This window comes from Nycticebus coucang, chromosome 5 (assembly GCF_027406575.1).
Source record: "Nycticebus coucang isolate mNycCou1 chromosome 5, mNycCou1.pri, whole genome shotgun sequence".
NCBI lineage: Eukaryota > Metazoa > Chordata > Mammalia > Primates > Lorisidae > Nycticebus > Nycticebus coucang.
The window spans coordinates 24,158,747-24,176,178 of record NC_069784.1 but is presented as its reverse complement, the minus strand read 5'-3'; the positions used below and the strand labels follow the sequence as shown (position 1 = coordinate 24,176,178).

At 38.1% G+C, this 17,432-nt stretch overlaps 1 protein-coding gene across 2 annotated transcripts in view; it reads right to left on the bottom strand.

Annotated features, from left to right (window-relative positions):
* Positions 1 to 17,432, bottom strand: part of CCDC18 (coiled-coil domain containing 18) — a 119,197-nt gene that overhangs the window by 37,227 nt on the left and 64,538 nt on the right. For both annotated transcript variants that reach the window (XM_053590817.1, XM_053590818.1), the window contains exons 20-22: positions 14,332 to 14,474; positions 1,445 to 1,608; positions 1,010 to 1,223 (exon numbers count right to left, since the gene is read on the bottom strand). In XM_053590817.1, the coding sequence (XP_053446792.1) occupies positions 1,010 to 1,223; positions 1,445 to 1,608; positions 14,332 to 14,474 (521 nt within the window). The remainder of the gene's footprint in view (positions 1 to 1,009; positions 1,224 to 1,444; positions 1,609 to 14,331; positions 14,475 to 17,432) is intronic.

Below are 17,432 nucleotides of genomic sequence, written 5' to 3'. Positions count from 1 at the left end.
AAAACATCTAAGTTACTGGGTCATCTAGCTTCTTTTTATCCTGTTCTTTTTTTTTTTTTGAGACAGAGTCTCACTATGTCACCCTCAGTAGAGTGCCGTTACGTCACAGCTCAGAGCAACCTCAAACTCTTGGACTTAAGCTCTCTTGCCTCAGCCTCCCAAGTAGCTGGGACTACAGGCTCCCGCCACAATGCCTAGCTATTTTTTTGTTGCAGTGTCATTGTTGTTTAGCTGGCCTGGGCTGGGTTCGAGCTCGCTAGCCTCAGTGTATGTGGCTGACGCCATAACCACTATGCTACAGGTGCCAAGCCTTATCCCGTTCTTTTATTCCACTTTTACATCCTGATTTGTAACTCTGTTTTCCTTTTCTAAATCTAAATATCCCATACTTTGGCTCTGGTCTGGCTTCCTACCTCCATTCACTATAGATGTGTGTTCGCATGGCAACACACATCTATGGTATCGGTGACATTAGAGTTGGACAGACATGCTTAATTCCCTTCTCTAGACCATACTACTTGTATATCTTTTGGAATTTTATTTAATTTTCTCAAGTTTCACTTTCCTTACTATGAGAAGATGATAACGCTTACCTGATGGGTTTGTTGTAAGGAAATGAGTGAGACATCGTATGTGAAGTCCTCGGCATAAACCTGGAACCTGGCATTTTTTTTTTTTTTGCTATTAGCCACTGCTATATACTTGCCCAATCAGTTTTTACCACTTAAAATGAGATAGGGGAAGGGCAGTGTTATAAGGAAATAAATGAGTTCAAACTAGTACAAAACAGTCCAAGACTGAGGATGGAAATTTTGGCAGCCAGTAGCAACAGATTAATTAGTTAGATAAAGCACGGGATGGGCTAAGATAAGCCACAGTGAGCCAAAGGCAGTCAAGAAGTTTAGACATCTGGAATTCAATAATAAATTTATTATATAACCCAAGGACTTAAGTAATAAAAAATGAAAAATCTGTAATTGTGATTATCATTTCTTATTATTTAACTCACCTTACTTCAGCTGTAAGGTCCTTTATAGTAGTATATTTTTCCTCTAATGATAATTGAGCCTTCTGTAGTACATCTCTCAATTCCTGGAGTTGTCTCAAAGTACTTTTTAATTCTCCATGAGCATTCTGTAGTTCAGCCTCTAGTGCTTCCTGTTTCTGTAAGGCTTCTGTTAGTTCAGTTTCAGTATGGTGTTGTAACTTTTCTAACTCCTTCACTATTAAGAGGAGAGAATAATTTTAGAACTATATACAAATCATGTGTTATTAAGAACTTTATATACAACTATAATTAAGAATATTCAACTTCATTCATCTCCAAGAAGCAAAATACTGACGGTTCATTGTTCCTTTCAGCCCCATCATCCCAAATTCTCCCTTTATTTCACTTCTTAAGTATAAATATGTAGGCAGTTAAGCTCATCTAACCATTGCTTACCGGCATTTGTTTTCTTTTCTAATTCTGTCTTTGTTTGATCTAAGATCATATCTAATTGAGAAAGATGCAATGCTTTGTTTTCTCCATCTCGTTTTAAGTGCATAATTTCTTTTTCCATGTTAGACAGCTCTTCTTTATACTGATCCATCTCAAGTTTTACTTGCCTAATTAAAGACAAACAATAAAATAGGTAATTTGAAAACTTAAAACCAACAGACTTGTCTCTGACTAAAGGAAGTCTAGGCCAAGGGCAGTGGCTTACACCTGTAATCCTAGCACTCTGAGAGGCCGAGGTGGGTGGATTGCCTGAGCTCATAGGTGTGAGACTAGCCTGACTCAGAGCAAGACCCCCGTCTCTAAAAATAGCCTGGCATTGTGGTGGGTGCCTGTAGTCCCAGCTGCTTGGGAGGCTTAGGCAAGAGAATTGCTTGATCTCAAGAGTTTGAGGTTGCTGTGAGCTATCATGCTATGGTACTCTACGAAGGGTGATAAAGTGAGAGTCTGTCTCCCCCCACCCCCAAAATAAATAAAGTCTGCAAGTTATACATGGACTAGTATCAACACAATGTCTAAAACAGAATAGTAAATCACCTATTACATTTTTAAAAATTCTTCATCTAAAAGACTGTGCTTTTTTGCACATTACATACCACTAAATACAACTGTATTACAAGGCTAACATTCTTTTCAATCTAACTATTTAATTTTATGGGTTTTTTTTTTTTTTTTTGCAGTTTTTGGCTGGGACGGGGTTTGAACCTGCCACCTCTGGCATATGGGGCCGGCGTCTTACTCCTTTGAGCCACAGGCACCACCCTTAATTTTAGTTTTTTTGAATTGAGAACATCTATGGATAGGCACCTCAATCATCTGTAATCTGTATTATCTGACAATTAATAATCCAAGCAATTATTCATTATAAAAACCAGTGCCTCGCTCTCACAGGAGAGCCAAGACAGTTGTTTTTACTCAGAGCTTTATTATTAGTACTATCTTTTTAGCTTTAAAGGGGACTGGACTAGAGATTCCCAGAGTTGTAGAACTTCTCTGCTTTATAGGTGAGGACAATGGAAGGTTAGGAGAATTGTCTGAGATAAGAAACTAATTACTAATAGTAATAGGGGCAGGTTACTAACTTTCAGTTAGTCCTGAGTTTATTCTAATATGAAAGAACAGCTATCTAAAGACATATCAACATACTAAGAGGCAGTGTCAAATCTATTTGTTGGTAATTGCAAAGTAATAATCACTAATTAAATATTCAAATAATTAACTCTTCCTTGATAGCTGTCAGCAAAGAAGTTAGGGAAAAATTATAAAAACACATACAAGAGGCTTAGTGCCCCGTAGCCCGTTGGTTATGGCACTGGCCACATACACCAAGATTGGTGAGTTTGAACCTGACCCAGGCCAGCTAAACAACAATGACAACTGCAACAACAAAAAAAAAATAGCCGACCATTGTGGCGGGCACATCTAGTCCCAGCAACTGGGGAGGCTGAGGCAAGAGAATCACTTACACCTAAGTATTTGAGGTTGCTGTGAGCTGTGATGCCATAGTACTCTAATGAGGGAGACATAGTGAGACTCTGTCTCAAAACAAACAAACAAAAAAACACATATAAGAACTTATAAAGCAAGTATTCTGCAGACATTTAGTAAAAAACAAACAGAACTCTATACATCTCAAAGTTTCATTCAGGGGTCCTCAAAACTTTTTAAATAGGGGGCCAGTTCACTATCCCTCTGACCATTGGAGGGCCGGACTATAGTTTAAAAAAAAAAACAACTATGAACAAATTCCTATGCACACTGCACATATCTTATTTTGAAGTAAAAAAACAAAATGGGAACAAATACTATCACACCGTCGCATGTGGCCCAGGGGCCGCAGTTTGAGGACCCCTGCAGAGTATCAGTATATTCTACCATAGTACATAAAGACAGTGCCAAAAAAATGCGTGCACATTTTAATAAAGGAAAAAACTGTATTAGATTTGTAGTATATTTTTGGCACTCTCTGAGCCACCCAGAGTAGGTAAAAATGCCAAGAAAAAATACTTTTTAGAAAATGTACTGTAAAATATACTCATCTCAGCTAGGTGTGGTAGCTCACGCCTGTAATCCTGGTGTCTGGGAGGTTGAGGCCGGTGGATTGCTTTAGCTCAGGAGTTCAAGACCAGCCTGAGCTAGATTGAGATTCTGTATCTAAAGATAGCCAGGCTTTGTGGTGGGCACCTGTAGTCCCAGCTACTCAGGAGGCTGAGGCAAGAGGATCCCTTGAGCCCAAGTGTTTGAGGTTGCTATGAGCTATGATGCCACAGCACTCTACTGAGGGCAACAAAATGACATTGACTCAAAAAATAAAAAGTAAAATAATAATATAAACTCATCTCATATTCTAACTTCTTTGAGTTTCAGCTTCCTTATTTTTAAAACAGGAATAATAAGAGCAGATGACAGGGCTGTTTTGAGGTTAAATAAGTTAATGTGTCTACCTAGCATACTGTCTGGGACACAGAAGGTGCTCAACAAACTAGTTTCCTTTCTTTTTTTCTTTAAATGTCCCCGGATACACTTGGGTTCCTTTCTTTTATCTGAAGATGTTTTAACTATAAAATGGATCAAAGAAGAAATAGATAGACACATTTTAACTCTAATACATTCAGGAGAGAAAAATAGTTTTAGAAATTATAGTTCCAAGAATGAAATAAATAATAATGGGAACAGAGAAAACAGAAAATTCCTCATGAAGAGATTTCTTAGAACTAGGAGGTTTAATCAGTTAGTTTATAAGCTTCCTATCAGTATCTAGGACTCACTTTTCCTAGTGAAAGTACCTATTAGCTATAACATGAAAAAAACAGACCTTTGAGATAAGGTCTTGCTCAGATGCCCAGGCTAGCTCATTATAACCTCAAACTCTTGGGTTGAAGTGATTCTCCTGTCTCAGCCTCCTGAGTAGCTGGGACTACACGTGCCCACCAAACATCCCACTAGTTTTTCTATTTTTAGCAGAGATGGGATCTCACGTAACCCACCTGCCTCAGCCCCCCAGACAGCTAGGATTATAGGCATGAGGCTCCACACTGGGCCTCTCAGTCTGGTCTTGAACTCTTGACTTTAAGCAATCCTCCCTGGGCCTCTCAGAGAGCTAGGATTACAGTTGTGAATTACAGTGATACCTTGGAATCCAAACATAATCTGTTCCAGAATCCTATTTGAGTTCCAAGACAATTTTTCCCCTTTAAAATAACAGAAACTCGATTAATCCATTCCTGGGTCCCACAAACTCAAATTTTTAAAATGATTTTAACAGTAAATACACTGAATTTTAAGGTAAAATATTAACAAATAATATTTGAATAAAAATATAAATTAACAAAATTAAAATATAAAAACCTAAAAACATAAAGGCCTGTTTCGTCACAATTGAATATTTCGTTCAAAACATACCCCTCACTGTTCACAAACTTAAACCCCTTCACAAACTTTTCTGCTGCTTCCAAATTAGAACTCCAGCCTCAATTCAAACAAAGCATCTCCTAGATACATTGTAATTAACTTGGCCAAAGTCAAAATGAAAGAGAAAATTCTCCAAGTATAAGCGACAAATGGAAAAACATTTTATTTTATTTTTTTGCAGTGTTTGGCTGGGGCTGGGCTTGAACCCGCCACCTCCAGCATATGGGGCCGGCACCCTACTCCTTTGAGCCACAGGAGTGGGGTGACAGCACACTTTTCAGTGGAAACTTTACAAGTCAGAAGAGACTGGTCATCTGTCTTTAACCTTCTTACACAAAGCAAAACTTTGGCCTAAGATTCTGTATATTGCTAAACTAAGTTTCATATTTGAAAGATAAATCAAATCTTTTACTGACAAGCAAACATGGAGGAAATTTGCCACAATAAGATCAGCTCTGCAGGAAATACTGTGATCCATTCTATACAGTGACCATCACAATGGATCATAAGCAAAGTAAAGACACCCAGAAACTGGGTGGTCCCTATGGCTCAGTGAGTAGGGCGTCAGCCCCATATACCAAGGGTAGCAGGTTCGAACCCAGCCCCTGGCCAAACTGCAACAAAAAATAGCCGGGCATTGTGGTGGGTGCCTGTAGTTCCAGCTACTCAGGAGGCTGAGGCAAGAGAATCGCCTAAACCCAAGAGCTGGAGGCTTCTGTGAGCTGTTATGCCATGACACTCTACCAAGGGTGACAAAGTAAGACTCTGTCTCAAAAAAATGAATGAATAAAAATAAAAGACACCCAGAAACTAAAAGAGTAAGTAAGCCCGGGTTCTACAATGGCACAAGGGATAAACTAAGCAAATAGACTTCTACAAAACAAGATGAACAGAACACCACCATACCTATCAATTCTCTCAATAAATGTGAATGGCTTGAACTCCCCAATGAAGAGGCACAGGCCAGATGACTAGATAAAAAGATACAAAGAAAATATATGCTGCCCTCAAGAAACACATATAACCTCAAAGGACAAAACAAGACTCATGTTGAAGAGTTGGAAAACAATATTTTCAGCAAATGGAAATCAGAGATAAAGCAGGAATTGCCATTTTATTTGCAGATTCCTTGGGCTTCGAGACAAAAGTAAAGAAAGACAAAGAAAATGCAATGTAACCTAATTCTTTGTACCTCAATGAATCCCAAACAATAAAAAAAATTAAGAAAGAAAGAAAGACAACGATGGACACTATTTACTGGTCAACAGAACAATACAACAAGAAGACATTTCAATCCTCCATATCTATGCACCCAACTTAAATGCTCCCAGATACATAAATTGAACATCTGAACATGATATCCTGCAACACCATCATAACTGGTGACTTCAATACTCCTCTGAGAGAAATGGACAGATCCTCTAACCAGAAACTAAACAAAGAAGCAATGGACTTAAACACAACTTTAGAATAAATGGACTTAACAGATATATGTAGAACATTCTACCCAATAATACTGAGTTCTTCTTGTCAGCCCATGGATCATTCTCCAAAATTGATCATATTTTAGAGCACCTATCAAATCCCAACAAATTTAAAGAATAGAAATTATACCTTGTATCTTTTCAGACCACTGCTGAATAAAAGTAGAAACTCAATTCTAACAAAAACCTTCATTTCCACACAAAGTTGTGGAAACTAAACATCCTTAAGGTAAATGACAGCTGAGTCAAGGAGGAGGTAAAGAAAGAAATTATTACATTCTTTGAACAAAATGATAATAAAGCCAAAACCTATCAAAATCTGTACTTCAAAGCCAGGCCTAAGAGGGAAATTTATCTCATTAAACACCCACATCCAAAAAACAGAAAGAGCACAACTCAACAACCTAACAATCATCTCAAAGAAATAGAAAACAAAGAGAAATCCAATCCTAAATCTAGCAGAAGAAAAGAAATACCAAAATTGGACCAGAATTAAATGAAATTGAGAACAAAGAAGCATTTGGAAGATGAGTGAAACAAAAAGTTGGTTCTTTGAAAAGATTATTAATAAAGTCAATTAACTCTTGGTCAGATTAACTAGGAAGAGAAAAGTAAGATTGCTAATAACCTCAAGCAGAAATGAAAATGGGTATATAAAAGGTCATCACTGATTACTACAAAAAACTTTATGCCAAGAAATTTGAAAACATGGAGGAAATGGACCAATACCTGGAGAATCACACCACCTCCCTAAACTCAACAGAAAGAATTAGAACTTTTGAACAGACCAATATCAAGAACTGAAATTGCAAAAAAAACAAAAAAACTTCCAATAAAGAAAAGTCCTGGACCAGATGGTTTTACCAAAGAATTACACCAAAGCTTAAAAGAAGAACATCCCAGGTGGCGCCTGTGGCTCAGTGGGTAGGGCGCCAGCCCCATATACCAAGGGTGGTGGGTTCAAACCCAGCCCTGGCCAAATTGCAACAAAAAAATAGCCGGGTGCTGTGGCGGGTGCCTGTAGTCCCAGCTACTTGGGAGGCTGAGGCAAGAGAATCGCCTAAGCCCAGGAGCTGGAGGTTGCTCTGAGTCCTGTGACGTCACAGCACTCTACCGAGGGTGACAAAGTGAGACTTTGTCTCTTAAAAAAAAAAGAACATCCGTATATTGCAGAACCTATTCCAAAACATTGAGAAGGAAGTAACCCTCCCCAACTCTTTCTACGAAGCAAAAATCACCGGATACCAAAACCAGGAAAGGGTCCAAAAAAAAAAGAAAATGACAGACCAGTGTCATTAATGAATATTGAGACAAAAATATTCAATAAGGGGTTGTTGCCTATTGCACAGTGGTTATGGCACCAGCCACACACATCGAGGGTGGCAGGTTCGAACCCAGCCCAGGCCAGCTAAATAACAATGACAATTGCAACAAAAAATCCCAGCTACCTGGAAGGCTGAGGCAGTACAATCGCTTAAGCCCAGGAGTTTTGAGGTTGCTGTGAGCTGTGATGACATGGCACTCTACCCAGGGCAACAGAGCTTAAGACTCTATCTCAAAAAAAAATTTTTTTTTAAAAATTCAATAAAATCCTAGCAAACAGAATACAGCTACATATTAAAAAAAATTGTATATCACCATCAGATGGTGCTTTATCCCAGGGATGCAAGGCTGGTTCAACATATGTAAATCCATAAATGTAATTTACTACATAAAAAGAAGCAAAAACAAAGACCATATGATACCGTCGACAGAGGTGGAAAAAGTATTCAACAAATCTCTGCATCCTTTTCTGATGAGAACACTTGAGAAAATAGCCATAGGAGGGACATTTCTTAAACTGATAGAAGCCATCTACGACAAATCCACCACCAATATCATACTGAATGGAGCAAAACTAAAAGCTTTTTCACTTAGCACTAGAAGCAAAGTTGCCCACTATTGCCAATACTATTCAACATAGTGCTAGAAGTTCTAGCTAGTGCAATCACACAAGAGAAGGATATCAAGGGCATTCAAATGGAGGCAGAGAAGGTCATACTCTTACTCTCTGCTGATGATATTATCTTATAACTTAGAAAACCCCAGGGACTCAACCACAAGTCTCCTGGAAGTGATCAAGAAACAAAGTAACATCTTGGGATGTAAAATCAATATTCACAAATCAGTGGCCTTCACTGTATATGCCAGTAACAATCAAGTTGAGAATAAAAGCAAAGACAAAATATCCTTCACAGTAACTTCAAAGAAAATGAAATACCTGGGCTATACCTAACAAAGGATGTATCTCTGTAGAGGGAACTATGAAACCTTGAAAAAGAAACAACAGAAGACATTAAACAAATGGAAGAACAAACCATGCACATGGCTGGGAAGAATCAACCTTCTTCCCAACAAGTGTCCACACTACCCAAAGCAATCCACATATTTAGTGCAATTCCCATTAAAGCGCCAAAATCATACTTTCAAGAACTTGAAAAAACTGTTCTTCGTGTCCTATGGAACCTGAAAAAAAATCCAAATAGCCAACAAAATTCTAAGAAATAAAAACAAATCTGGAGGCATCATGTTACCAGACTTCAAGTTATACTACAAGTCTATATTGATCAAAACAGCATGGTGCCAGGCACGGTGGCTAACGCCTGTTGTCTTAGTACTCTGGGAGGCCAAGGCAGGTAGGTTGCTTGAGCTCGTGAGTTTGAGACCAGCCTGAGCAACAGTGAGACCCCATCTCTTCTAAAAAAAAAAAAAACTGAGGGAAGAGGATTGCTTGAGCCTAAGAGTTTGAGGTTGCTGTGACCATGAGCTATGATGCCACAGCACTCTACCAAGGGCGACAAAGTGAGACTCTGTCTTAAAACAAACAAAAAACCAGCATGGTATTGGCACAAAAATAGAGACATAGATCTATGGAACAGAATAGAGAACCTAGAGGTGAAAACAGCTACATATCGCCATCTGATCTTCAATAAATTATACTGGGGAAAAGAATCTCTGTTTAATAAATGGTGCTGGGAAAACTGGTTAGCCACGTGTAAAATACTAAAAGTGGACCCACACCTCTCACCACTTAACAAAAATTTACTAATGCTGAATAAAAGATTTAAATCTAAAACATAAAATGATAAAAATTCTAGAAGAAAATGTTGGAAAAACCGTTGGTAACACTGGCCTAGGAAAAGATTTTATGAGGAATGACCCCATTGGTAACTGCAGCAACAACAACAACAAAAAAAATAAATGGATATAATTAAGCTAAAAAGCTTCTGCATAGCTAAGGACACAACAACAAAAGCAAATAGACAACCTTCAGAATAGGAAAAGATATTTTCATGCTACAAATCTGACAAAAGCCTAATAAGCAGAATCTACAGAGAACACCAACTAATCAACAAGAAAAGAGCAAACAACTCTATTTATCACTGGGCAAGAGACAGGAACAGAACCAAGAAGACAGAAGAATGGCCAACAAACACATGAAAAAAATGCCTGCTGTCCATTATCATTAGAGAAATGCAAATCAAAACCACCTTGAGATATCACCCAATCCCAGTAAGAATAGGCCACACACAAAGTCCCAAAGCTGCAGATGCTGGCATGAGTGCAGGAGAGAAGGAAACACTTATACACTGATGGTGGGATTGCAAACTAATACAGCCCATTTGGAAATAAGTTAGGAGAATACTCAAAGAGCTAAAAGTAGATCTTCCATTTGATCCCACAATTCCATTACTAGGTATCTACTCAGAAGAAAAAAAATCATTTTACTATAGCACATTTGCACTAGAATGTTTACTGCAGCTGAATTCATAATCACTAAGATGTGGAAATGAGTAGTGGCTCATGCCTATAATCCTAGCACGCTGGGAGGCCGAGGCAGGTGGATCGCTTGAGTTCACAAGTTCAAGACCAGCCTAAGTAAGAGCAAGACACCGTCTCTAAATATAAAAAATAGCCAGGTGTTGTGGCAGGTGCCTGTAGTTCCAGCTACTTGGGAGGCTAGACAAGAGGATTGCTTGAGCCCAGAGTTTGAGATTTCTGTGAGCCATGACGCCATGGCAGTCTACTGGAGGCAAGAAAGTTAAGAGTCTGCCTCAAAAAAACAAACAAAAAGAAATGTGGAAACAACCCAAGTGCCCTGTATGTATACCACAGAATACTATTCAGCCATAAAGAAAGATGGAGACTTCATATCTTTTGTATGGATGGATGGATTTGGAGAACATCCTTTTAACTAAAGTATCACAAGAATGGAAAAACAAGCATCCAATGTACTTAAATATAAAACTAGTAGATGAACTACCAGACATTCACAGAAGAAAAAAAAAACACATTTAAATTCAAGTGGGGGCAGGGGGAGGAGCAAAGGAGGAGGAAGAAGAAGGCGGAGGGGTTTCACCTAATGGGTATAACGTAGGGGTATATGGCACACTTCCTGGTGAAGGGCTCAACTACAACATGGACTTTTACCTAACAAATGCAAACAATGTAACCTCATTATTTGTACCTACATATTGATCTAAAATTAAGAAAAAATAAAGTAAGACTAGTCAAAATGGTTCTATTTTTTCCTAGCCTCTGCAAAGTTGCAGGCATGGAGTAGTCTGAGTTGGACATACTCAATGCTGCATACCACAAAGAAAATGCTAAGGGAGTTCTGGGCAATGAGAATTAGTGATTTTAATGACTAGAATTTAAGCCTGGTGAAAAAAGAAGGCTTAAGGAAATGAGACAGTGGTAAAACCAAGGGATTAGAGGTCCTAGTCAGGTCAACGAATTGTTGGATATGAGGTTTTAGAGTGAATGAGGCAATAACAGTGGTAGATACATAATATTCAGATTTTGGAGAAAATACAGATACTGGAAATGATAAGGGCTCAGGTAAACCATGGGAGTGAGTGGCTGAGGTATGTTAGAGATAAAGATCAATAGAGGGCAGGAGTTTGTTCGTTTTGAGATAGAGTCTCATCCTGTTGTCCTGCGTAGAGTGCAGTGGCATCACAGGTCATAGCAACCTCAAATTCTTGGGCTCAAGTGATCCTCTTGTCTTAGCTTCCTGAGTAGGAGGGACTACAGGAGCCTGCCAGCATGCCTGGCTAGTTTTTCTGTTTTTAGTAGATATGGGGTCTTGCTGTTGCTCAGGTTGGTCTTAAACTCTTGAGCTCAGGTGATCCATCTGCCTCAGCATCCCAAAGTGTTAGAATTACAGGCATGAGCCACTGTGCCTGGACATAGGACAAGGGGTTTTTAAAAATAAGAAGCTAAGTTATCAGAAGGATCAGTTAGATGTATATTGTAATACCCCAAAATAATGATAGGAGTGGTGTTGGAGAGAGTAACAGTAAGTCAGGTAGTCTCTAGGTGCTAGCACCAGAGGGCTGGTATGATCTGACAACATGAGGTTCATGAAGTATTTTCTTTTATTTTTTTTTAGAGACAAAGTCTCACTTGTCACCCTCAGTAGAGTGCCGTGGCATCACAGCTCACCGTGGCATCACAGCTCACAGCAACCTCCAGCTCTTGGGCTCAGCCGATTCTCTTGCCTCAGCCTCCCAAGTAGCTAGGACTACAGGCACCAGCCACAATGCCCAGCTATTTTTTGTTGCAGTTTGGCCCTCGGTATATGGGGCCGGTGCCCTACTCACTGAGCCACAGGTGCTGCCCAAGGTTCATGAAGTATAACAGTGTGCTACTTCAGGCCTTGACTCTGGGTACAAGAACTATAAGGAAAAAGTTTGTTCTTTAATGGGCAGTAGGGGAAGAAGCAATGTCCTCAGGGGAGTGTCAAGTTTTTGTTACGTCAAGAGAAAAGAAGTAGTCGTGAATGTAGGGCCAGGCTCTCAGAATGGACTCTGAATCTCACAGGGTGCAGTAAAAGTCTTTCATAAGTTAGGATGGGATAAGAGAAAGGAACAGAATATGTGGAAAGCTTTTTGGGAATTAATGTCAGAAATGAAATTTGACCTGGAAATACAGAGCTTCTTGTGGAATCTGGCAAAAACAAGGATAAAGTTAGAGTATGACTTCTTTGTGAATTTCTTTGTGAATATGAGTTTTGTTTAGTTTTTGTTTTTTTTGAGACAGAATCTTTGTGAAACCCAAGGTAGACACAAGGTACATCAGGTCTCACTATGTTGCACAGGCTGGTCTTGAACTTGATCCTCCTGCCTGGGCCTACCAAAGACTTTACTACAATTGAATGAGGCATTTATCTCAAGGTTGGTATTCCTGATAGCCATAGTTGAGTCAATGACCATAGTATTTGTCATGGAAAATGACACCTTACATATAATTAAGTATTCAAATCTAACATAAAAATATTTTAAATAAACTCTAACCCTCCTAAACCACTAACTTTACAAAAATGTTTAATACTTGTTACAATTTTAAAGCTTCTACAACTCTGAAGCTCACAGTCAAAGAATTTTAATTTAAAAGTCTAAGTTCAGATACAACAAAGGCTGAAAATGAACAAGTATAAAATTATAATTAGTCTTTGTGTACTCAAGGTAGACCCTAACTGTGTTAGTAAGTAAATGCCTATCAATAGAAGAAAATCTGAAAAACTATGTATGGACTTAGGCTTAAATATGGAACACCCTCTTCACCTTGTCGAGAAGACAGAGGACATCTAGGGAAGCAACTTGCTACTCTAAGCACAAAGGACCCCTGTCAATGGGGCAGAGGGAACCTGGGGACATGCAGTTTTAGTTTCAGTGCATAAGTTCGTTCTTGACTCCTGTAAGAAGAGTGGGATAATTATGAGTATTATTATTGTCAATTTTTGTTGACAAAGTGGAAGAAGTCTAAGGAAGTTAGCTATTGCTTTCAACTAATGGGTTCTTTCTTGACCAATACATACTGATGCTCAGGCCCACACCAGCCAAATTAAATCACAATCTTTAGATTTGATTTAGTGCAGAGGTGGGCCTAAGCATTAGTATATATATATATTTTTTTTTTAATTTTTTTTATTTTTAATTTCAGTGTGCTTGTTCATTCTTCTGTTTGAAGTACTCCTTTTTTGTTGATTTTCTTCTTCCTCTGGCGGTGCTGGCTGTTTTTTTGATGTTGTTAGTAGAGACGGGGTCTTGCTCTGGCTCACTGCTGCTCATACTGGTCTTGAACCTCTGGGCTCAGACAATCCACCCGCCTCGGCCTCCCACAGTGCTGGGACTACAGGTGTGAGCCACCACACCCAGCCAGTATTAGTATATTTTACAAGCTCAAGTGATTTTAATGTTCAATCAAGGCTTAGAACCCTTGTTATATTTTATCAAGTCACTACCTCCCATATACAATTAGACCCTATTTAAGTATATTTTGGCCTAAAACTTTTAACATTATTCAAAATTTGATAAAACAGGGCAGCGCCTGTGGCTCAGTGAGTAGGACGTCGGCCACATATACCGAGGGTAGTGGGTTCGAACCTGGCCCAGCCAAAATGCAACAAAAAAATAGCCGGGCATTGTGGCAGGCACCTGTAGTCCCAAGTACTCGGGAGGCTAAGTGAGTTGGCTAAGCCCAAGAGCTGGAGGTTGCTGTGAGGTGTAATGCATGGCACTCTACCAAGGGCGACAAAGTAAGATTCTGTCTCTAAAACAAAACAAAACCAAAAAAAATCCCAAATTTAATAAAACAGTTACTGAGTGTGTCTGTGAGGTATAATAAACTGTCTACTTGTTGGGTAGGACCCTAAAATAAACCAGATATGATCCTTGCTTTTAGGAACTTACACTATAGTAGGAATATTAAAGTATTAAACTATTAATTTAAAAAAAGGGAATGAGGGATACAAGAGAGATATAAACAAAATGCTACAGACTATGGAAAAATTATTTCCTCAAATACTCCACTGAATATTATCTGATTTTGAAAGACAGATACTCCTGATACTGAAATGGGAAGGTAAATAAAACTAACACATTCATATTTTACCTCGCAGAACCAGTAAGCTCAATAACTTTTTGCCTTTTCAAATCTGCTTCATGTGCAGCTGATTCACATTTCTCTTCCATTTTTCTCAATTTTTCAGCTGAACTTTCCCTTTGTTTTTGAAGCTCTTGTTCCAATTTTGACACCTTGAAAAGCGATTTATAATAAGTATTTTAAATTCAATCACAGGTCAACATTATTCAGAAGAAAGATACCTTTATAATTATGTAGCCTAGCCTATCATCCAGTTTCAAAAAATACCATAAAATACAAAGTATAGGCCTGGAAGTATTGTTTTGAAAATACAAAAGCACAACTTACTATTTAATAATAAAAATATTTCATATACATGTTACATATTTACTAAAGTGGCCACATCATAACACTAAAAGTGTCATAAAGTATTGTAAGAATTTAACAAAATAATAGTAAATGATCCCCTTTTCATTGTTCCCATAAGAAATGTTCTTTCTTCTCTTAAACCATTCCTTCCTTTCTTCACAAATGGGCTCATTCAATGAAGGATTCCTAGATTCCCATCCAATCTCAAACATTACAACCTGCATTTGATCCCATCCTAAATTATTCATTCTTCCACTGCTCTACTACATACAATAAAGGAGGTATTCTTCCTCCTATAGAAGACAAATTCCTTCAAAGCTGTTCTGTATCAATTTCTATCCACTTTCTCAAGAACCTCATACTACTATCTCTACTCTCTCATGTATCTTCAATCTCTTTTCATACTGTTTTTCATTTTGTTTTGTTTTGCTTGTTTTGAGACAGGGTCTTATTCTATTACCCTGTCTAGAGTACATTGGTGTCATAGCTCACTGCAACCTCAGACTCCGGGGCTCCAGCAATCCTCCTGCCACAACCTCCTAAGTAGCTGGGACTACAGAAGCACATCACCATGTCTAGCTAATTTTTCTATTTTTTGTACAGATGGAGTCTTACTTTGCTCAAACTCCTGGCCTTAAACAATCCTCCCATCGTGGCCTCCCAAAGTGCTAGGATTACAGGCATGAGTCACCAAGCCAAGCCTTTTATACTGTTTTTATATATTGGTATCTAAAGATGTTCAAGACTTTATCATGGTAAAAAAGCTTTTCTTTTTACCTCTACTTTCCTGTAACTACCACCCTTTTCTCCCTCCCTTCACAGCCCAATAGCTCAGAGTTTTCTATGCTTGCCCTATCACTGGTTCACTTCTCATTCATTCTTTAATTCTTAGCAAGAAGGCTATTCCATAGAAACTGTGATTACATCACTAGGGCAGTGAGCTCCCAATTGCTAATTCCAATAGATATTTCCCAACCTTCATTTTACTTGGCATTGTTCCAGCAACCCATGACACCGTCATTTCTTTTGTAATGAAATACTTACTTTGGCTTCCATGCATCATATGCCTCAGGGATTCAAGTCAATCTTTCCTCTTCTCTTTATAAATTCTCTCCCTAGGTAATTTCAGTTACTTACGTCTTCAATGAATATTTATTTATGACTGTGATCTCAAAATTAACCTCTCATTTTTGACCTTAATATCCTCCCTGTTTTTCTAAAATCCCTCACTGAAGAAGTAAATACAGATGATAAACCATTCACATCCGTCTCTCTAACTTAAGTTCCAAGAATAAAATTAAAACAATACCCACGCCCGCTCACGCCTATAATCTTAGCACGCTGGGAGGTGGAGGCGGGTGGACTGCCTGACCTCACAAGTTCAAGACCTGCCTGAACAACAGCAAGACCCTGCCTCTAAAAATAGCCAGGTGTTGTGGCAGGTACCTGTAGTCCCAGCTACTTGGGAGGCTGAAGCAAGAGAATCACTTAAGCCCAAGAGTTTGAGGTTACTGTGAGCTATGATGCCATGGCACTTTACCAAGGGTGACAAAGTTAGACTCTGTCTCAAAAAACAAACAACAGTAACAATAACAAAAAAACAGTACCTAGGTAAAAGGGGAGGGGAACCAGTGAAGATCTATCCACTTTTTTCTTTCTACCTTTTCTTTGCCTCTATTTCCTAGTGATGAGATACCTACTTAATTAAACAGTATACACAAAAACAGCAAGAATCTAAAGATGAGTAATAATCTGAAAAGATACCAAATGGAACCTTCCCAAAATGGAAAATGAAAGGCAGAAAGAGAATATATACTAAAATATTACTCCAAATGATAATGAAAATTTTAGATATAAGCTTCTTTAGACCCTCAAAGAAGTTAAAGAGAAAACAAAAATCTTTTAAAACAAAGACCACAAAAAATAAAACCACCAAATAAAAAATGCAAATAAGGTGGCAGAATTAAGGGGCAGAAAACAATAAAAAACACAAGAAAATCATAAAACCACGATATTTCTAGAAATTAAAAACTACTTGAACAGGAACAAGAATCAAAATCAATTCTGCAAAAACTATAACTAGTGACAAAGGATGTATGTGAGGGAATCAAACACAGATGAGATGAAGAAATGCTCCAGGATGAAACTGCACAGGGGGAACAGCAAGCAATAGGTCGAGACACTAGACTTTAATGAAAGGGATGGAAAGCCATAGGAGTTTATCTCTGGAAAAAAAAGATACAGAAAACCTGCCTGATATATTTAAATGAAGTAAGAGGAGAGGCTGAGGATGAACTCAGAAAAACTAAATAAAAGACTATACAAAGATATAAAGGTAAGATGTATGCCATACAAACGACAAATGACAAAAAGGCAAGTTACAGTAAGATTATAGGGGACTATCATTTGCTAATTTATTTATTTTTATAAATTTGATTTTATTTATAAAGATCAAAATTAAATAACAATGTGAAAATACTTGTCACCAGAATTCAGATAAATTTGCTAATGAATGAAAGAAATAAGATTAGATTCCAGTATAAAATTCTGTGGAATTCACTGGAGCAATAATTTATTTTTAGAACTAAGTAGCAACACTATTTTCCTTTGGGATTTTCCTTTTAGTGCATTAATTTGTCATTTCCTTAGAGAATATCACAACATGTCCTGATCTAAAACAGAGAAATTAAAAAATGTAATGATTCAGATAATTATTATATTTAAGTCCAAGGAGAAAAGAAAGATTGGATAAAGAAGTCTCA